Source organism: Thunnus thynnus, chromosome 2 (genome assembly GCF_963924715.1).
Source record: "Thunnus thynnus chromosome 2, fThuThy2.1, whole genome shotgun sequence".
Taxonomy (NCBI): Eukaryota; Metazoa; Chordata; class Actinopteri; order Scombriformes; family Scombridae; genus Thunnus; species Thunnus thynnus.
In genome coordinates this window covers 12,801,059-12,823,100 of record NC_089518.1, presented here as the reverse complement: position 1 = coordinate 12,823,100, position 22,042 = coordinate 12,801,059, and the positions used below count along the sequence as shown (strand labels likewise).

At 42.3% G+C, this 22,042-nt stretch overlaps 1 protein-coding gene across 3 annotated transcripts; it reads left to right on the top strand.

The window, feature by feature from the left end:
• Nucleotides 1–1,602: 1,602 nt before the first annotated feature.
• Nucleotides 1,603–21,333, top strand: LOC137192728 (paxillin-like). 3 transcript variants are annotated; one of them, XM_067603632.1, is made up of 14 exons: nucleotides 1,603–1,760; nucleotides 13,075–13,283; nucleotides 13,478–13,563; nucleotides 13,656–13,795; nucleotides 13,872–14,055; nucleotides 14,282–14,396; nucleotides 14,549–15,844; nucleotides 16,901–17,167; nucleotides 17,299–17,745; nucleotides 17,922–18,083; nucleotides 18,170–18,343; nucleotides 18,434–18,515; nucleotides 18,614–18,762; nucleotides 18,910–21,333. In XM_067603632.1, the coding sequence occupies exons 1-14, from the start codon at nucleotides 1,748–1,750 to the stop codon at nucleotides 19,174–19,176; spliced, it is 3,591 nt and encodes a 1,196-aa protein (XP_067459733.1). In that variant the 5' UTR covers nucleotides 1,603–1,747; the 3' UTR covers nucleotides 19,177–21,333. The 3 variants fall into 3 exon arrangements, with proteins under 3 accessions (XP_067459733.1, XP_067459741.1, XP_067459751.1); XM_067603640.1 differs by lacking the exon at nucleotides 17,299–17,745; XM_067603650.1 differs by lacking the exons at nucleotides 14,549–15,844; nucleotides 16,901–17,167; nucleotides 17,299–17,745.
• The last annotated feature ends 709 nt before the right edge of the window (nucleotides 21,334–22,042 follow it).

Genomic DNA, 22,042 nt, shown 5'->3' with positions numbered 1-22,042 from the left:
AATGTACCTTCTTGGCCTTGTTTGAAATACAGTACTTTTAATCTAAGAGCCAAGCCTCAAGGTACACTTTTATTCTTTGAAACGTTTGGCGAATATGCTTATTGTCGCTATTAAAGTCATTTTTATTTATGTTTTCTCTCCTTTATTAAACATTCTGAACACACAGACATTCAGCTAGTTGACATTTTGTACAGTTCAAGATTTCAATGTTTGAAAAAGGTGGATATCAATCAAATGAAATATGAAAAGGTAAATTCAATTAAAATTAAAAAAAATCTAAACATGATAAATAAACAATAACATCAGTAAAAGTCAATATACGTTAATCAGCTACAGAAAATAATTCTTTAAAATATAGCAGTGTGCGTTCATTTTTTTTGTCCTTCACAAGGGTTCATGTATCAATGAACAAATTGAATTCAACCAGAAACATATTAAAGAATTAGAGAATCTTGCCTTATGTATGTGAAATTTACCAACCACAAGTTTAAGATTTGTCATGTAACAAACAAAGCTTTTTCTTTATATACACTGTTATTGTTAACATTAATATTATTGTTGTTCCAAATTATATCCTTATGTGGTGAAAAGTTGTGAACGTAACATAATTTCCGAGACAGTAAAGCTTGCTGATAAAACTTTGAGAGCTTTAACGGTGTTGTAGAGTTTTCTGACTCCCCTCTCTAAAAATGCAAGATGTGACACACACCAAAATCACGCAGATGGCATATCTGGACCTCTACTACTGATATATAAAGTCATTTGTAACTAGTAATTATATAAGATGTTAAGAGTTAATATTTCATAAGCCTCATGTTTACATTGTTATGAAGAGTCATGCAAAAGGTTTGATGTAATGTTTATAAAAGGAAACTTTTGTTAAGGGGCTAAATATTTTTGTTGAATGACTGTATTTGCCTTCCACTGCTGTAGGGGTTGGAATGCTATTTTTTGGAAATATTACTCAACAAGGAGTAGGCCTAGGTGGTAAAATAAACTTGGCTTTGCTCTACTCATGTAAAAGGCAACCCCCTGCCAATCTCTCCCCTGTTGCCAGTAGTTACAAGTGACTTAATATATAAAGTAGAGGTCTAGACATGCCAACTGAGTTATTTTGGTATGTGTCACATCTTGCATTTTTAATATAAGAGGGGAGTCAGATTTTGATAGAGGAGAAAAAAGGGACCCTACAAAATCAGACCCCCGTTATCTCTCCCTCATTAGGTCCAGATATGCCAACTGAGTGATCTTTTGTGTGTCACATCTTGCATTTTTAATACAAGAAGGGAGTCAGATTTGGTCAGATGAGAAACGAGGGACCCTACAAAATATCTTTTTCCACACAAATTTGATAAATAAATTACTAATTTCCTTACAGAATATATCAGAGTAAGATAAACAAATCTTGATACATCTTTAGCTTTTGCCAATAACACTCTTCCAAAAATGGAAGGATTAAAGCTATTAAACTCATTATTACTTCAACTGTACCTCAGTAATGTTTGTTTTTAATGTGTAATGTAAATATGTGGCCGCTAGATGTCGCCCAACACTGCGCGTCAGTGCGGGTGCGCGCTCCGCTAAAGTACACATGCACACATTGTGGCGCGTTCACGACAGCTCCCCCTGACCAACTTCCAGGGAAGCAGCAGCAGTGTTAAAGTTTGGAGAGGAAAAGTCAGACTCCTTCAGCAGGCAAGAGGCTCACCAAACATACGCTGACACAGGCCAAAACCAGGCATCCAGTATGGACGATTTGGGTAAGTTGTGAGGTGGCTTTTAAAGAGCTGTGTGTGATTTCCAGTGAGGAGCGAATAGCAGGGTGGAGGAGCTCAAAGTTACGACGGGACTTTACGTAGAAAAGACTGGTTCAGTCCAGTCACCTTGCTGTGGAAAAGCTAGCTAATATCTGCCAGAAATGTTACAGCTCAGTGCGGCTGAGTGAATGTTTGACACGTTTCAGCCACTTTGTTTTTCTGAAGCATCGTAGTAACTTAGCGGCTAGCCTTCACCTCCACCTCCTTTTAAACTCTCCCTCACTGCAGTACGTCAGTGTTTGTGAGGTTAATACGCCATCCTGCTCGTTTAAATCACTACGTTTGATTAAATATGAGCGCCAGAGGGAGGAGATATTTGTCTGACATTTTGACATCGGACTTTAACATTACCTCCTCAACTTTTTGCCCCCAGGCGACTCATTCCAGCTTTGAAGTGGTTGAGTCAACAGGCCTCCCCATTTAGACTGCTCAGTAACTTACAGCACAATGTGAGCTCAGCCCTGGCCTGGCTGCCTTTATAATGTATCTTCAGTCTGATGGAGCACAGCCACCAAGTTTGTTGTCCTTTTTCAAATGGAAAGCCTTGATATAGGAGACACAGATATGATTAGGATGATAGGAGATTATAGGAAAGGGAATAAGAACACTGGAATACTGTATGTGATTAAACATGTGGGAGTCATAAATCCAAATAAAAAGCACCCCCAAGACATCTTATCTTACTGTGCCAGAGCTGCTGACCACAGTGTGTACTTAGTGGTGGCTGGGAGGTGAAACTGGACTCCTGACCTTGTGCTGTGATTCTGCTCACTTCTGCTACATGGCAGGTTGCACAGTGGTTCAGGTAATTTAAAGGTTTGAATGCCAGAACTTGAATCAGTGGAGCTGCTGGGGATTGAAAACCCTTCATGCTGTATAATGTGGTTTATTGATTAATAGCTGTAGACAAACACTAAGTGCCTTCAAATCATATGGTAATAAGGCATAAACAAACATTTGCCAATAGCTAATTTCAAAATCTGCTTTATTATTCATTATTTTCTTAGTCAGGTTTTTAGATTAGAGCAGGATTTCTAATGATGTTTGGTTATCTACTAAATTGGCTATTAGAATAAACACATTTATAAGTCACATGCAAGTTTTATTGACTCTTTGTTTGCAGCTGGTTTAAATATTTAGTTTAGTGTTAATGTTGCATTAGTTGATTAATTGGTCTAAATAAAATGAATCACCAAATATTTTGATAATTCATTCATTGTTTCCAGCTTCTTAAATGTGAATATTTTCTGGTTTCTTTCGTCCTCTATGATAGTAAACTGAATATGTTTGGGTTGTGGACTGTTGGTTGGAACAAAACAAGACATTTTAGGCTGCATCTTGGGTTTTGGGAAACAGTGATCAACACTTTTCACCACTTTCTGACATTTTATAGACCGAACAACAAATCGAGAAAATAATCATCAAATTAAACAATAATGAAAGTAATCCTTAGTTGCAGCCCTAGTAGCATATACTCATTTTGTGGCACTGACTGACATTAAAGTGTTTGGATTATCATTTTATAAGCCAGGGCTGCAGCTAACACCTATTTTCATTATTACTATCTTGTTTTCTTATCAGTCAGTTAATTGGTAGTTTATAAAATGTGAGAAAGTTGTAACAGGAGCCCTTCACAAGATATGAGAGCCCATGGTGATGTTTTCAGATTCCTTGTTTTGAACAACCAATAGTCCAACACCCAAAGAGATTCAATTCACAGACATATAAAAAGAGAAAACTAGCTGATCCTCACATTTGAAAAGCTGGAACCAGTAAAAGTTTTTCTTGATAAAAGTCAATTAATCTACAATCAAAATTGTGACAATTATTTTTCTGGTGACTTATTGACGCATCAATTATTCACCTAATCCTTTCAACACTCAATGATGATCAATAAGATACTGCTCACTGACTGTGTGTGAGGACGTAGCTCCACGCAGTAGTTGAGCTCTGTCTATTTTTTGGGCTCACTCACCTCTTCAGCCCATTGGCCCTTGACCTTTGACACTGAACCTCTGAACTTCTAATTCTGATTTCACCAGCTGGTTGCTTTGCTATATTTGCCTTTCTAATTCCGAATAAGTCACTTCTTTTGCATCTCGTCAGGTAGCCTATCTGTAGGAGTGCACCCATTGTACAGATCTCTCAAAGTGGAAAGGCAGTGAAAAGGATTTCTGAATTGTTTAAGTGGAGAGACGATGGGCCACATTTTGAGTTTGGCCTGCTGTGAGAATACCTTCAGGGCACATAGATGCTCTAGCTGCCATGGGCCAGTGAAAGGGCTGATTGTTGGTTAAGAGGGAGCCTGCAGTCTCACTGAAGCAGCGTGAACAGCAGGCTGAAGGAGGGGGCGAGGCTGCTGAGGAATGTCGAACATCACTCTGTGTCGAGGTCCAAGGCCAAATACTCTCTGGGTCATGACTCACCTCCTACCACTACTCTCAGCTCCGTGCATGCAGCCACCAGAGGGAGGGTTGTCGGTTTCAGTTTGTCTTCCTCAAACATGGGTCCCCTGGTAATTGCAGTCACTTAGAGAGTTAAAAATGTATTTGAGGTCGGGTTGCCTGACAATCACAGAACCGTGAAGTTAAATGGCTTCCAACTGCTCTACTGTTACTTTCTGGTACTCACCATGTGGCAAACCCCTCCTACGTCACCCCTGAATATGCAAAAAGAAACCATGTTGAATATTTGTAAACACTTTATGACTGTGGTTTACAGTGCTTCCAGTAAACCCCCTTGTTAACCAGCCCCCACATGTCCTGGTCTTGAGGCTTGCTGGTGACTGACAGGTCTACATTGAGCTGTTTGGAAACCTGATCAGACTTCGTAGAACTGTTGCCGTCCTCTTTCTGTCTTCCTCCATTCTGAGTGTATTGATCTGCTCACGTTGCTTACCGCTCGAGGAAGGGAATTCCCTCAGGAGAGTGTGAGCACTCTTCCAGTCTGTAAATCTGAGTCAGAGTTTTCCAGAGGTTTTCTCCAATCAGTCTTTCACGGTCCAGACCAGGTGGCAGCCAGGCCCGGCCTCACTGTCGTTACTGATGTGGCCCTGGGGGCCTGAATCCTCATCCAGATGTGGCTCTTAAACCACATGTGACACGTTCTGCTCCTGTGCTTCATGTCTGTGGGGTTTGAAGCCACCACTCTTCTCTGTGTGAATTCCTCGGGGTTGTGTGAGATTCAGGCAGACTGACCTCTCCGGGCTGTGGAGGCCCTGCTCCCTGTCTGCAGGTTAACACGGAGGGAACTGGATTAAACTAGATGAATGAAGAGATGCATTATGCTGGAGGGTCATGGCTGAAGTAAGAATGACACTTGAGCAAGATGGACTCTCTTCATGGTTGTAAATTCCTATTAAACTGTTTACAGATTAGAAATAAATCGACGTAGGTTGTTTTTTTTAATTGACACATGAGATACTGTTGATCAGTATCAGCATGCACATATATTCAGGGCTATAACGAAGATGATCCAAGATGTTTATGGTTCCATTCAGTAAGTCTCTCTGTTGTCTTGATTTAGTGGATTTTCAATACCTATATCTATTAATATGTTTATTTAGTCTGTACAAAGTGCGAAAACAGTGAAAATACCCATTCCAAGTTCCCAGACATCTTTCTATTCAACACCCAGTGACATTCAGTTTCTATATCAGAAAGAGGAAACCAACATGTCAGTTTTTAAAATGGTTGAGGATTCATTTTCAGTTGATCGACTAATCAGTCAGGCAGTTGACTGATAGTCAGTACTAATCAATACTAATTTCAGCCACATACCTAACACAACAAAAATAGTGCTATGTAGTGACAGACAGTGACAGCACTACATCATTCAGTAAATCAATATGCTTCACTTGTTTTACACACAGGCTGTGTTGAATGAAAATCTTGAATCAAATGATTGTTGTCAAATCTTAATATTTTGCTGGTAGTGGTGCAGTTGCAATATAATCAGAGTTACTAGCTTCGTAATGCTAAAATGCAGAAATAGAAATGTGGATAGAATCACACATACTACTGTAGACTGACTTGCTTAAATCTTAATTACGTTCACCGGGCAAGTGAAGCATTAAAGAGGTGTAAAAGATTAAACTTATAGTGTGCAGTAATCGATGTGTATTGTTTGTTCATGCAACAAGCAACACAGAGAGCATATGCTATTTACTGCATACATACAGAGCCTTAAAACAGTGTGAGCCAGTCAACTCGGCTCTACTTTGCAGACATGCTGAGGCCCATATGTCTCTAGTATGGGGGCTGAAACAGCAGCACCTGCTAAACATGCCCTTTGTAACCCACAGCAGTCCTCTTATAGCTGCTGTATAAATGTATCAGCTGATCACCTTGCAGAGAAAGGTCTTGTTCTCCAGGCAGGAGTAAGAGTTGGCTGAAGTGGAAGCAGCATGGTCCTAAATGTTTACAGCGTTTGTACAGCATACCAAAAGATCTTTGAAGGTCTTTAGTGGTTTCTGTGTCCCAGTGTGTCGGCAACATAGAGTTAGTGTTACCAGACTAGCTATCATCACCCCATGAGGACTGCAGGGTTAGTGCATACCATTGCTAACCAGCGGGCTTGCCTGCTAGGCAAGAGGGAAGCTCCTGGCTGTAAATCAGTCTTGTTCCCGAGCTCCACACACCCATCCTGTTCTGGTTCTGGGGAAGAGTGAGAGCTGCATGGCTGACCTCATCGCTTAGGCAACAGACCCTGCCCCACATCCTGAGGAAACAGAAGAGAAAAACAATGACCAGAGTCAGTGTTGGAGGCCAGCAAACACTGGTAGATGAGGAAGCTCTGGGCTTTCACTCTGATCATGTTGCTGGAACAGCGTTTTCACCTATAAATGTTGTTGTATCACGTTGTTGCTTCACTCGCAGCGCCCTTCACCCTCTTCCTCTTTTTCATGCTGTTTCCACGCCTTCCTTGTTCCAGGGCCTTGTAACTTGGCTCAGAGAACATTGCTGATTATTTTCCTGACAGCTCTGGGTAATGTAGTAGGAATCCTGCTGGATTCTTCCAACATTACTCAAGCTGGGACACCCCAGGGCATGTTCAAAGGACTCCAGCTTCATGTCCACATATGCAGGGCAGGACACCCTACTTTTGTTTTCTGAATACTAAAATCCAGCCATCATTCTGTTTAAGTATTGTGCCAGAAAAGCATTTTTATCCTCCTCATGCTTTGATGCTAGAGCTGAGTATTGAACCTCACTTTGGTGCTGACAAAAATGTGTCAGTAGCATCAAACTGTCACGTACCAAAAGGTGGAACTGAATGCTGGCTTTTTACTTCTTCTTTTACTTCTCTCTTTTTTTTATCTAGTTTTTAGGCGTTTTTTATTTCTGCAAAGTTCTCCTGTGGGTGTTTGTGTTTAGACAACATTTAGCTAGAGCTGCAACTAACACTGATTTAATCTGTTAATTACTTTGCAATGAATCATTTAGTCGAGTGGTTCCCAACCTGGGTCAGGACCCTTCCGAGTGATCACAAGATAAATCTGAGGGATCATGAGATGCAAAAGAAAAAAAATGTTTCTGCTACACAAAATTTATTTATTAAGATGTTCCTTTGATCTGCATTAATTACCTCTTCTTTTCAGGGTTCTTCATAAATATTCAGATTAAAAACAAACCTCTTTGGTCATAATGCATAGACATTTTTGACCAGTGACAATTGGTCACAACGCGTCACAAGCTAGAATGGTTGGTAGCCACTTGTTCAGTCTATAATGTGACAGAAATTATAGTCAAAAATGCTCATTAGAATTTCCCAGAACCCAAGTCGATGTCTTCAGATAACTTGTTTGTCCGAACAACAGTCCAAAAGCCAAAGATATTCTGTTTTCTGTCGATCAACTAAACTATTAATCGACTCATTGTTTCAGCCCTACATTAACATTTGAGAAGTTTGGCTTCTTTTGTTAAATTCAAAAGGTTTTTGTTTGTTTTTAAACATGTTAATAATCTTTAAGTAAGATATTTTGGTGATGGTTGATTCAAATCAGCACAAGTATCAAAATAAAAAAACATCTACAGCCATGCTGGCAGCTCTGTGAGGCTGGACTTTGGCACAGTGGTCCTTTGAGCTAAATGCTAACACTGGCAGGCTGAAATGCTCACAGTGACAGAAATGTGATCAGGGGATCACCAGAGTTATTAAGATGCATCATCTGTAAACCATGAATGTCCGTACAATATTTTATGCAAATCCATCAAGTAGATGTTGAGACTGGATCTGTGTAAACTTTGACCTGCTGGTGCTGCTAGATGAAAAGTCATAAGTCAAACCTGAGTCATTAAGATTCATGTTCCGGGCAGCGTGAATGTCTGTGAAAAAATTCATGGCAATCCCAATAGAGATATTTCAGTCTGGACTAAAAGTGGTCGAGCAACCGATCGTCAGACCGGCATTGCCATCCATAGGGCCACTAGCATGGCTACAGATTTAAAATGATACCCAGCCCTATTTGTACAGACCAGAGTGGGTGGTGTAGACAAACCTCGGCCACGGACTAAATCCAGCAGGATTTTGCTGATGTCTGTTTAGTGTCCTGCTACTCTATAGGATGGTTACAAGTTTGGAGGATGACTGGGCGTTTCAGTCAGTGTTTTAGCACAAGACAGACAAAACGGTCTTTCTTTGAGGATCCTCTCCTTTACCCAATTACACTCTCTTATGGCACAAAAGGCTACTCACTGACATACAGGCTTCACACATGCATGGCTATGAATGTGTCCTCAGTGACTGGGTGTTACATCAGTCTTTAGACTTTCCCCTGTCATCTGATTTACTGGTCTGTGGGGAAGTGCTTTTATTTTGGTCCAGCGTTCTCTCAAGGGGGGTGTCATCTTTCAGATATGGGGCTTCTTGGCAGGGTATTTTTAGGTATGTTTATTTTGAAGTAATCACCCAAAGATGCTTCTGTCTTTCTGATAGTATGCTATTACGCTCATTCATCCTTTGTCTGCGTGGGTCTGTGTGTTTAACTACACAAACAGATGGCCTGCCATGAATAGATGTAAAGCTTGACATTTATTTGAACATTTCTCTCTCTGTCCCATCACTTCATCTGTTTGTCTATTTTTTTTTTTCTTTTAATTCACTCACATTCTCTGGTGCTAGTTATTACCCAGCCTTCCCCGTCTGTCTCACTGGCATCTCACCCTCCACCCCCTATCCCTGGCCCCTGCCTGTCTTGTTTGATATAAATATCGTGTCGAGTTGGCCTGATGGGGTAGGGTTTCGGTTTGGGGCTGTGGCCATTTCTGCTCTTTTGCTCCCTCGCTATAAACAGGTGAGCTGTGGACCGCGGTGTCCCATCAACGTTGCCCACATGTTAATAGAAAAGATTAGGCAGCTCTGGTTTCTTCCCTGCCTGCCTGCACTGTACTCCACTCTACACTCTGTGGGAAACGGGCAGTAAAAACATTGACATCTCCCTTATCCTGGAATTCAAAGCATGCTGTAGTTAGCGGGATAGGTCCTGTAATTGTCAACACATTATTTTCATTTTCTGGACTGACAGATGGTGTTTTGTATTCGAGCACATTCCTCACCGGCTCTCTACCTAGAATCTCTGTGCTATTGGTGGAATGTGTGTTCTGCTTGAGTAGATTTTATTACAAAGCATCAGTTTGACTCTCTTTGCTACTTTGCCAGTTAAGACAGGTTGGATGTTAAATGGTATTTAACTGGATTAGGGCAGTTATACGTTGCCTTTCCCAAAGCCACCTTCTCCGTGTCCCCGCCTGATCACTTTCTTTATTCCGAAACGAACAGAGGAATGTGTGGAATTCCTCATGCACCTTCGCTCCAATCTGATAAAGACTGCAGGACTGTGGCAGAGCCTCGGTTGGGTGGGTGGGGGAGTGTGTGTGTACACACAGGCAAGACTGTACATGCACCCACTGCCACAAGAATGTCTACAGTATCCACCTAACTTCAGAGCTGTTTGTTGAACATAATGGAGATTAGTAACCACAGTGTGACCACAGATGGTTACCCACCATTGTCTGACTGATGAATTCATCTTGAATGATCAGTCCCAGTCATATCCTTCTTGATGACAGCTTTATTCCTCCAGAGGCTGCACAATGGACCATTGAGTCAGGATGCTGTTAGAGCAGAATTGGACTTTGTCCATTGTGGCTCATGCCCCCTGTCTGGAATGGAAAGATTAGCCTGTAACTTGGCTTACAGTGCATGTTTGCATTCTTAATGCTTCTAACTTTTCGTGGACCAAATTTGTCTGAGACAGATGAAGGCTCAGTTGTCCGTTCTCATGCCAGACTCAATGCTGCCCTCATCAGGGAAAATTGCAGTAGCATCTTCAATTTTTAGCCCTTTATGACCTGCAGTAAATGATATCAAAGAGATGTATGCACATGCTGCGTCGTCACAAGCCGCAAAAGGATGTAATATTGGATTTACTGATGCAAAATATAAGTAATAGCTGAAAGCAGGTCTAATTGTTACTTTCTAGTCATTGAACGGTTAAGATATAGCTAAGATCATATACCATAATGCCAACATTTCTCTCAAGTAGCACACTTTGCTTTTGTAACAGGTCTTGTGGACAATTTGGGCTTTTCATTCATCCAGATACAGCAGTAGCAGAATGAGTGCTGTGCTTCATGTCCTCTTCAAAGACTCTTATGTGCAGGATTTGAAAATGTACAGTTTAATGGCTCCCGGCCTGGATCTGACCCAGGGACACTGAGAATGAATAGCTGAAAACAACACATCGACCTTTCATCAGGATAGTCTCATTTTCCTATAAACAAAAAGCTATCCCAATGATTTGTTGCACGCTACAGTCACATAAAAAATACACACACAAGCGCTTTAAGACACAGTTGTCTATTTCCCAGCAAGTAAATGAATACAGGCGTAAAGCATTAGTCATTATAATTTCATTTAAACAATCAGTCTAGCCGTGATGGATGTCCCCTGTGGAGATCCTTTTCTGGAGTTCATGGGCCTGTGCCATGTCACAGATGTGTAGTATCAGCAGGTGGGAGGGGGTATAATGAGTGCAGAGACCCTACTATAGAAGGAGTCTGAAAAACTTGGCTCCTTCTACAAGTGTTTTGGAAGGCCTCAGGCAGTACGGCTGTCCTCTCCGTCAAGCCCATGAGAACCTTTCTAGGAATACATTACCATAATTAGTACGTCTTGATAGATTTATTTTTTTAAATTTGAAAGCTTTTTAACATCTGCGTGTAAGAGTAGCGTGAATGTAAATCTAAATCCCACACTGTATTTTATATGGCTTACCTTTGTCCCAAAACCAGCTGTGGTATTTTTCTGTGTGGAGGCTTTTGTTTTATGAGTGACAAAGTCAACTTCAGTAAGACCTTGTTTAGCATGTCAGCACCAGGTGCAGCTTATTTTGAGCTGGTCGTGATATTTCAGCACATTTGCACAGACATGGACTACTGACTGAGCTTACCGCTTTAAATAGGCTTGAGCTCCCATGTGGTTTATGTCAAACTTCATGACTTAAACATGTAAGCCTCAGGACAGGATCTCCCTTCAGATCGACAAGTTTGATGAAGAGTAGCGATAGAGTATCGCAGAGGTTGTGGTGAGGAGATGTGTGACACTTTCCAGTTTATCTAACTCTTTTCTTGTGAGCACATCTCTTTGTCGCAAGTTGCAGGAAATGATATATATCAGCAATTTTAGATGCAATTTAACACGTTGATTTGATTCCCTGTATTCATTTGAGTGAAAGAACTACTGAAACTACTGAGAACGATTTCCAGAATATTTCTCATTTGATATTGAGGCACTGAAGGGATACTGTCACCCACGTTTAGCTGCCAGACCACTCCCCCATTAGAGTGGCAGCATGTTATCGCTCCTTGTCCCTCATACTATCTTTGTCTGTACTGCTGTCTGCTTCACACACACACACACGCACACACACACACACATACACACATAACTGTGGCTGGACGACATTACAGATACAGCAGGTGGGGAAAAATAATGTGAGTACAGATACTGGACTTTCTAAGGATTTTAGAAGTTACATGTTTGGACTTTGGATTACTACAATCTGCTTTTTTTGTTTCATTTGATTTCACTGTGAAGGCTTTTCTGTTACAACTATCCTGAGGAGAGACTTGTTTTTACCACATATTCTGTGTGTATGTTTTTGTTTTTTTGATGGTCAGTTGATTGTGGCTAGTATGGAGGCTCTGTCTGCCATTTTGTCACTGTTGATGTCTGTACATACTGTAAACATCAGCATAAGAATTAATGTTAAGTTTCTATATTTGCTGCTGACTTATTGTTGGATTGATGCAACTTTGTTTGAATAAAAAGTGGAGATTTGTAGATGTAGGATTTATTCAGATGAAATCCATCATCACTTCACTGATTCTCAACTTCTACTTTTCTTTTTCAAAGCACCAAGAATGACATTTATTTTGTGTGTATAATTATCTTGTTTCTTGAAATAACTTATAGGCAGGACAGGATGTTATGCGTTTTAAAAGTGTAGCGATTCCTTGAAACATAGACTGTAACTGGTCCAAGTCTCTGTAGTGGAACAGCCGGTGATTGCGGCCTATTCTGGACAGGCTGAGGATGGATGGATTGTGTGATGTAAGAGTCTATTTTGTTCCTGCGTTCCACCGGCCACTCAGCAGGGTAACACTGGACCCCCTCAACCCTGGACAGGGTTCAGAAACACTTTCTGTCTGCTTGCTTCTTTGTTTCTATCAATCTGTCTTGTTATGTTCACACTCAAAAGACTAAAGACACAAATAGTTTTCTTAATGGTAAAAGATAACAGACAGATAGCAACGCATTGACAGCAGGGTTGTATTTATAGTGGAAGACTGGAGAAAGAATGTCGGGGATTTCAGAGGGATATTTTATGAAGGCCTAATGGGTTTAGGTATGAAGTAGGGTTTCAGTGCCATGACGATGGCATTAGTGATGGTTTTTTTTGGTGACAGGTTGGAATGAGAGACTGAAGCAGACTTGCTGTCACATTCACTTGTCATATTGTAAACATCTTGCAAAAATAGTCCAAGCATTTGTGTGCAATGTGTTTGTTCAAAGGACACGTGGAAATTAGTGTCAGACTTTGATGGAGATTGTTTTGTAGATGGAAGTAATAATCAACACCAAAACAAACTGCAGGGATTTTATTTATTTATTTTTCTATTGGTAGGTCCAAGATACATTTTTAGAGTGCCCCACTGATAAATTGTAGTTTAACTTGAACTAATAAATCTTTCAGACGCGTTGCTGGCGGACCTGGAATCTACTACGTCCCACATCTCAAAGCGACCAGTGTTCTTGCCTGACGAGACCCCCTACTCCATCCCTACCGGAGGACACTCCTACCAGGATGTGTCGGTTCCACCTCCAGTTCCTCCTCCACCCTCAGCCGAGGCTCTGAACGGCTCCCTGGTAGATCAGCCGGACTCCCACCACTCCTCTCAGCAGGTAGGGCCCTGGAGTGTGACCATGCATTGTTAACTTATGTTTCTCCATGAAGACATAAAGTTCTTTCCCCAAGCAAGAGTAAAAGAAACAACACCGCACACATTAGAAATGGTAGATGTATATGAAAGTTGTTTTAAAGCCACAACTGTCAGTTAAATAAGTTCAGTATGACAAACATGATGTTTCCTTTGCAGTCTTTAGGTTCAGCCCAGAAGAGCTCATGGTCGAGGGACAGTAGCAGCTCTCCGTTGTCTCACATTGAAGAGGACCACGTCTACAGGTATCCAGCTACAGTCTGCCACAGCCTGTCGTCTGTCACTATTTTTTTTACTTGTAGTTGTTATTTACAGTTGTCTCCCTCTGTCTCCTCAGTTTCCCAAACAAACAGAAGTCATCCGACTCGTCGACAGCGGCCATGACCTCTGCCCTGGGCAGCAACCTATCAGAGCTCGACAGGCTGCTGCTGGAACTCAACGCCGTGCAACAGAGCTCCCCTTCGTTCCCCACTACAGGTAGACACGAGGCCTTCGACTTTATCAGTTCTGTTTGTGGTATGCAGAACTAGCTGTACTGTTAATGTTTCCACAGAGGAGACAGCTCCACCCTTACCGTCCTGCAGCATCACCCACTACGAGAACGGTAGCGCCCCTGACATCATGGTAAGCCCTCCTACTCAGGAGAAACCAAAGAGGAACGGAACAAGGTTGGACGAGTCCCGACCCACTGTGGAGAGTCTTCTGGACGAGCTGGAGGGCTCGGTGCCTTCACCCAGGTACACACAGCCTCCCAACTACAGCTGATCTCTAACTTAACGCGTATTTACATGAACGAGGTAGAGTTCCACGACTCTCTTCAGGCTGAAAAAGAAAAAGTTGGTTTGAATTGAGTCTTAAAGGTATCCTGTGGAGTTTCTGACCTCTTGTAGTGCCATGGAGGTTTTTTTATGTGTAGCTTCCCATTGTATGTAATATATACTTTATATAATTTGTGTTTTCCAGCCCCTCCGCTCGCCACAGCGATTTGGACAGCCCCTCCCAACAGCAAGCCCGAATTTCAGCTTCCTGTGCCACAAGAGAGCTGGACGAGCTGATGGCCTCTTTGTCTGACTTCAAGGTAGAACGCAGCAGTGATGAACACTGGAAAGGCTTCACTTTATCGACACAACACAAACTAGGAGGTCTTTTTGTAGCTTCTGTGATATTCCTGATGATTTCTCTGTCACTTTCCTCTGGTCTGGCTTACTCTCTCATTTCTCTGTCCTCTAGCCCACTTCTTTGGGCTCTCTGCTGGACCCAGCAGGAGCATCTTCCAGCTCTCCTCAACCTCCAGTCTCTTCCTCCGTCACCCCAGTGGCTTCTCCTTTCCTTAGTCTGTCCCACTCGTCTGCCTGTGCTTCTCCTCTCTTCTCTTTGCCTGCTGGTCTAGAGCTGCACATAGACGAGGATGGTGGAGACAGTGGCGCGTCAGTGCTCCATCCGAATCGTCCCCCCCCCCACAGTCCTATATCCTCACTCTCTGCAGCCAGTGACCTAGACCTGGAGTCTGCCATAGATGTGTCCGCCACCCTGCTGTCGTCCCAAACCAATTCTCTGCTACTCCTCACTCAGGCAGCTTCCTCTAACTCCAATCTGCTAAGAAACAGCCCAAGTCCCTCCAATACCACCACCCCCTCACTTACCTCAGTTAACACTGTCCTGGACCACAAGTCCTCCAAGTCCTCCAGTCCATCTGTAGAGCAGGTGTCTCCCTCAGCTACCGTTTGTAAACTCTCTTGTGCACCTGAGACTATGAGCAAGGGGGCTGTTCCTATTCATGACCTCAATTTGAATTTCTCCCCTTCACCTCCTTGCAAAGACCTTACCCCTTCTATCTCTGTCCCAAAGACTCCTTCACCTCTCCCTGCTGCTGTCTCTATATCTCCATCCCCTGCCAATTTTTCCTCCAAAACATCCTCACCATCTGCAATTTCCCCCTCTCCCCTGGCCTTCACTAGCCCTACAATCCACAGTAGACTTCTGATGGAGCCCACACCCACATCCCAGAGAGCCAGCCCCCTCGCTGTGCAGCAACCCCCCATGGTAGAGCCCTCCTTGGATGAAGCACTAGACAAGCTGCTAGAGATGGGTTTTGCTCAGAATCACACAGCAGCACATGTGGAGGAACCCCAGCTGCAGATGGAAGCGCAGTGTCTAAGCAGAGGAGTGCAGGAGGTGCATGAGGAGCTCATCCTGCCCATGGACAGAAACAGCATGCAGCCTGACACTTTCGCCAGCACAACCAACACCATCACAGACGAGTCAGTGGATGGAGGCACTGACGGGAACGTAGACTTGGACTGGGCTGACGAGGAGCTGTCCATGTCCTTCCATGACGGACTGGATGGTACCATGACGCCGTACACCGAGAGGTTGTACACAGATGGCAGCATGACCCCGATGACAGAGGCCAGCTGGATGGATGAGTCCATGACCCCGTCTACATGCCCTGGGACCCCTGACGTTGGCCTGGACCTGCCCTTCCTGCAGCCTCCCAGTATGGACAGACTCTCTGCATCGGGACATGTATGCATCTCCACTTCTGCTCAACACAGGATGGGCTTGTTTTGCTCACGTTTAGCTTTGTTTTTTGCTTAAAAGAGTTCTTAACAAGCTAGCGTCTGCTCCACTAGCCTCTGCTCGTCATATGTTCAACATCAAGTCTCAATTAGCGCTGTCAAGTTAAGGTGAAACAATTACAAAGGAAGAAATTGAATCTGTAACCGTTTTGATAATTGATTTCAGTTGTTTAATCAGGCAGACATTACAATTCACTTTTTTCAGCTCCTCAAAGATGAACATTTGTTGCTTTTTCTATTTTATCATTTTAAGTTGAATATCTTTGGGTTTTCTGACTGTTGGTTAGATAACACAAGACATTTTAAGTCATCACCTTGATTTTTCAGAACTTGTGAGGGCCGTTTATCTTTTTTTTTCCACATTTCATTGACAATCAAACAATCAATTGATTTCTAACAAAGAGATAACTAATAATGGAAATAATCGTTAGCTGCAGCCCTGCTGTTGGCTCTCATGGTGGCTGACATGATTAATGTAATATGGACAGAAACACTGTATTATTTTTCAGCATGTCAAACAGAAAGATGAGAGAAACCCTCTGTGAGATAATACATTGTCAGGCAGAGGTTAGTGGAACAGAAGCTGGCTTAAAAGGGAGCAGAACTTTCTTAATCATGAGTTGTTGCTTTGCTATGCACTCACACCCAAATAACTCACTGATTTATCAGGACTCAGCATGGCACATGTAAACCACAATCCTCCAATTGCGTGTTGCACCAGTTTGGCGTGAAGGACTTTAGTGTGACCATAGTCTGTGGTGTGAAGTTGGTTCGGTTGCCTGAGAGACGGAGAAGGCTGTTTGGGAAGTTTGTTTTCTATAAGCATGCAAAAGGTGCATGGAGTGTGACTCTAAGCCAACTGACTGTTCAATCCCAGCCTGTCAGTGATTTGAAAATCATAATTCATGTGACTCACCTGCTGCCCCAGAGCTCGGCTGTTGTTTCTGCTTCAACGGTCATGATTGGTGTGGATATATGATGAGATGCTCACCATCCTCCCTAGATAAAATCAGTGATTAGGCGCACTAAGGAGACTCCCAACGTGCATCCCATGTTCCGAGATGGTCATCTGCGCAGGAAAATGGGACCCATCATTGTCAACAAGAACTCTTCCCAGGACCGCCTCATAGAGGAGCTTCAGGGCAAGCTCGGGATCAACCGCTCAGAGCGGCGACGCAAACAGTCTGATGACTGGATAACCGAGGGTGTCGTCCTCACATCTAAACCCCAGCGGTTCCGTCCTGAAGGAGCCGGCAGTGAGGTCGACAAGGTTGGCTTCAGTGTGCTCGACAGTTTCCCCAAATATTATTTTTCCCCACCGATTCTTTCATCTTCAGTTTTCTCCACATTTTCCTTTCTTTGTCTGTTCCCTTCTCTCTGTTTTTCCCTTCTCTTCCTCAGGTCATAATTCCCCCAGAGTCGCCTGTCCCTACGAGGAAGGTGCTCCCACCTCTGTCACCCCCCGCCCCTCGTCGCCCCCCTATCATAGAAGAACCTAAGCGACTGCTCCCAGTGCAGCAGCTCCCTGTTCCTATACCACCACCACCACCTCCTCCTCCTCCACCTCCCTCCCCCCCTCCACAACCTCCTCATGTCCAGGAATATATCCCCACTCCACCACAACAGATTATAAAACCTTCACCACCACCACCACCACCACCGCCACCACCAGCACCAGCACCAGTACCAGTTCAGGAACCTCCTGCCCTCAAACCAGAGCCCCCTCCTCCTGTTCTTAAAACCCCAATCCAGCCTCCACCAGTGGAGCCAGTGCCACCAGTTGCACCCAAAGTCCTGATATCTGTAGGCTGCCAAACAGAGTATGACCCAATCTTCCCTTCGATGCAGGCATGAACCCCCTATCTCTTTTCCTTTCTGTATTTTACACATCTAAAAAGCATACAGCGATTACTTTTTAATCCTAGTAACCTCAACCTTACTGAGAAGTGCATTTATTTCTGTATAAGAGGATGTATCAGGCACATCTTCAACATATTCTTGTTTTCATAATTTAACCATTTCAGATTATGGCTCAAGGGAAAGGTGGTGTTCCTGGTGGTCCCCCAACGCAGGTCAACAAGCTGGACAACATGCTTGGTAGCCTGCAGTCTGACCTCAACAAGCTGGGTGTGCAGACGGTAGCTAAAGGAGTTTGCGGTGCCTGTTCAAAGCCAATTGTTGGTCAGGTGAGATGCTTGTGCTTTTCTGAAAATAAAAATGAAACATGAAAGTCAACAATGCCTTGCCGATGATAACTTCTTTATTTGTCTAGGTGGTGACAGCCATGGGCCGCACATGGCATCCTGAGCACTTTGTGTGCACACACTGTCAAGAGGAGATAGGTTCCAGGAACTTCTTTGAGCGTGAAGGACAGCCCTACTGTGAGAGAGACTACCATAACCTGTTCTCCCCACGATGCTTCTACTGCAACGGGCCCATACTGGATGTGAGTCCCCGCTGTTTACACATTTTGTCATCTCTGTTGTATTGTAGCTTTTACTGTCAAACAGCAATAAATGTTCTCATGTCTATACAGAAAGTTGTGACGGCGCTGGATAGGACATGGCATCCTGAACACTTCTTCTGTGCTCAGTGTGGATCTTTCTTCGGCCCAGAGGGTAGTGCAGCTTCTTTGTGAAAATGTACATTTAATAATTATCTTTGAATGACACTTTTGGATTGATCGATATCTGTTGTCTGTTTTTCCTTTTTAAAGGTTTTCATGAAAAGGATGGAAAAGCTTATTGCAGGAAGGATTACTTTGACATGTTTGCACCGAAATGTGGCGGCTGTGCCAGAGCCATTCTGGAGAACTACATCTCAGCGCTGAACTCCCTTTGGCATCCTGAGTGTTTTGTTTGCAGGGTCAGTGTCATGCATATCTGTCATGATGGTGTTTTTTGTTATGTATCTTAATTGCCCCCCCCCCCTCCTCACTAAGCTGCTAGTTGTTATAAGAATGAAAGCATCCGAATAATGTCTTCCTCTGCTGTCCCTTGTCTCTGTCTACAGGAATGCTTCACCCCATTTGTGAACGGAAGTTTCTTTGAGCATGACGGCCAGCCCTACTGTGAAGTGCACTACCACGAGCGACGCGGCTCCCTTTGCTCCGGCTGTCAGAAGCCCATCACAGGCCGCTGCATCACAGCCATGTCAAAGAAGTTCCACCCGGAGCACTTTGTCTGCGCCTTCTGCCTCAAGCAACTCAACAAAGGCACCTTTAAAGAACAAAACGACAAACCCTACTGCCATGGCTGCTTCATCAAGCTGTTCAGTTAGGGAGCAGAGCACCTAACTGTGTACTACACAGTTCTGTTTTTGGGTCAGGGCTTAGATACGTGTCTAAAGCATCTTTAGCACAGATAGGGTGGGAATGGATTGTGTTTGTATCAAAAAAGGTTGTCTGTTTTCTGATGATGACATTGGAAGTGTGTATGGATTAGGTATGTGCATGTGGTTGAAGCAGCGTTGTCTCTGCCAAGCTAAAATACATTTAACTTGTCCTTCAGACATTTGGAAAAACGTCACTATTTTCAAACCGATAACTGTGTTTTTGAAGCTGTTAGGGATTTTAAATGGGTCTGTAGGTTTGATGCAGATAGACTCACAACAGTTCAACATTTTAAGGACAATGAAAATCTTCAGAGCCTGAAAAACTGAAGCTACAAGGGTTTTCTAAATCAACACTGATATGCAGAACTCTAAAGGTTTTTTTTTTTCTCCAATCTCCTAAAATGTGTTGGATTTATAAACAGGCAAAGAGCTGTCGTTCTTTTTTTGTTACTCTTGCATCATTGTGTTTTCTAATCTTTTTAGTTTTTGTCTTTTACTTTATAGAAGTTGGTGAAATCTTTCTGAACACTGAAGAAATCCATGAAATGCTCTGTGTGTTTGACATTGTTGCTCACTGGTTGAGTGTCCTTTTAGAAACTATAAAAAAAGAAGCAGAAAAATCAGAAAACTGTAACAGGGAGCAGGTGACCTGTTATTTTTTAACATTACAGTATAAACCATTTTACAACTGATATGGGGAAAAGGCTTTTAAGACATTTTTGTAAAGCTGGAAAGAGCAGATGGATAAACCCATAATATCATTGTAGCATTGACTGGAAATAGGCTTAGTCAGCATTCACTATTATTTTTGTATGTGTGAAATGTGTATTGTATTGTCTTTAGACCATTTTATGGAGTCACTCAATCAGCCTAAGATATATAATGATTTAATGTGATGATACCAGCATGTCAGAACAGAAACCTTTAAAGAATCTCAAGCACAAGTATGTTTTAGCCAAAGTCTAACCACCCATTGGTGAATATTTCAGTGATGCTCATTGAAAAAATTCAATATGTATCCAACCAGTAGCTGCTGCTCTTATAGGTAAAGGGCAACTACATATTTATGAGCAAACCTCACGTTTTTAAATGTTTCACTGCCAAATCATTCCTTGTCTTTTCACAGATGAAAAGAGAAAATAATCTGAAAACAGTTTCTCGCAGTAGCTTCATACAGTGAAGTGGAACCTCATACAGAAATTGGGAGTATATTGTGATAACTGGCATCTCTTACACTATCATTACTACTTCTGAGTACATCCTCAGATGTTTTTTTTTTTTCTTTTTTTTTTTGTAAATATCCGATGCAGCTACATTGTAAGCAAAGCGCTGACATGCTTAGCATGTACATGTGTTTGATAACCACTCATTCAGAGAGGGAGAGGGCTGGTGGAAAGACATAACAAAGATACTTTGGTATTTTTAGTGTCATTACTGTATTGAGAAGCTGATGAATGTTCACTATTATGAAAGAAGAAGTATATAATGCAAGAAAATCCATAAAATGAGCATGTGATACTCCAATAATGCTATGCAACTGTGGATTAACAACTTTGTATGTCGGCATCTTTGTTCAATAACAGGCTGTCTGTGCCATTGTATCAGTACAATGTCTAATAACACTGGCAAATTCAGCAAAATACTGTTAACAGATGAAAAGTCCACAGTTATGTTTTCATGTTACTAGTCTGTGAGTCCACTGAAAAGTGTAGGCTGTTGGAGTCAAAGCCTGGTGGTCTTTTAGAAGAAGTCGTTGGACTAAGATGACTCATTTCCCTCAGCATCTGAGTAGCATCTACTGTATGACCACCAGGTTGTGTCTGTACATGGTTAATCATGAAATGCAGCAGATATATCGGGCCTTTGTCTTGTTCAGGGAATTCTAGAGCCTTAACTCTTTTCTCTCTTTCTATTTAAGAGATCATGTAACAGTTGTCTTTTCGAATCATTTTAGTAGAGTGTTATTTAACCAAAGCCATACCTTCTTTGAATTGTTTTTTCTGTTCTTTTTTTTTCTTTTCACTTTGAATGTCATAGGTATGAATAGTGAGATTCCTCACCTCTAGTCTGATTACGCAAATAAATTCTGTTTTGGTATCAAAATGTTTTTTAAGGGCTTCATTTGTCATACGCATTCACTCAGTGCACATATTTTACACCTAAACTTAAAGAAATTCCTGGCAACTCACACTCTATTACAATAACATTTAATATGCAGATAATAAAGCTGGTGTTGTGTTCATAGATTCAGATTTGAGCTCATCGTTATCTGGTTTGAAATACAATTGTTCACAAAGATAGAACAGAAATACCAAGATTTTATATAGAATCCAGATGATGAGGCTGACTGTTTTCTTTTTATGTGTACCAGCCCCTGTGCATGGTGGCCTGGAGCCACCATACATAACATTTCAGAAAACACAACTGCATTACATAAACATTTTACAAAACAAAACATCTGAAAACATGACACTTCATAAAACAAAAAAATTTAGAAAAACAACAACATTTCAGAAAACAGAAACATACTGAAATGTGTTTTGTGAAATGTGTGTTGCACCTCGAGGCCACCGTACCTATGGGAATAAAAGGAAATTTTTAACAAAAATGTTGATACAAAAGTCTATTTTAGTGAGATAAAAGAAAGGGAAGAAGAGCAGCGTGTTGCCGCCTTACTGGTTGAGCATTTCCAGCCTGTTTCACTTGTGTGTGTGTGTGGTCAGAAGAAGTGTGCTTTGTTGCACCTGTCATCACACTTAACAGTGAGCCAAGTGAGAAGAAAAACCACTGGAGGTCAGCAAAAACAATACTT

Coding starts and splice junctions, on each gene's coding strand:
- LOC137192728 (XM_067603632.1), top strand. Junction 18,344..18,433: donor GCAACGGGCCCATACTGGAT/GTGAGTCCCCGC, acceptor ATGTCTATACAG/AAAGTTGTGACGGCGCTGGA. Junction 18,763..18,909: donor CTGAGTGTTTTGTTTGCAGG/GTCAGTGTCATG, acceptor CTCTGTCTACAG/GAATGCTTCACCCCATTTGT.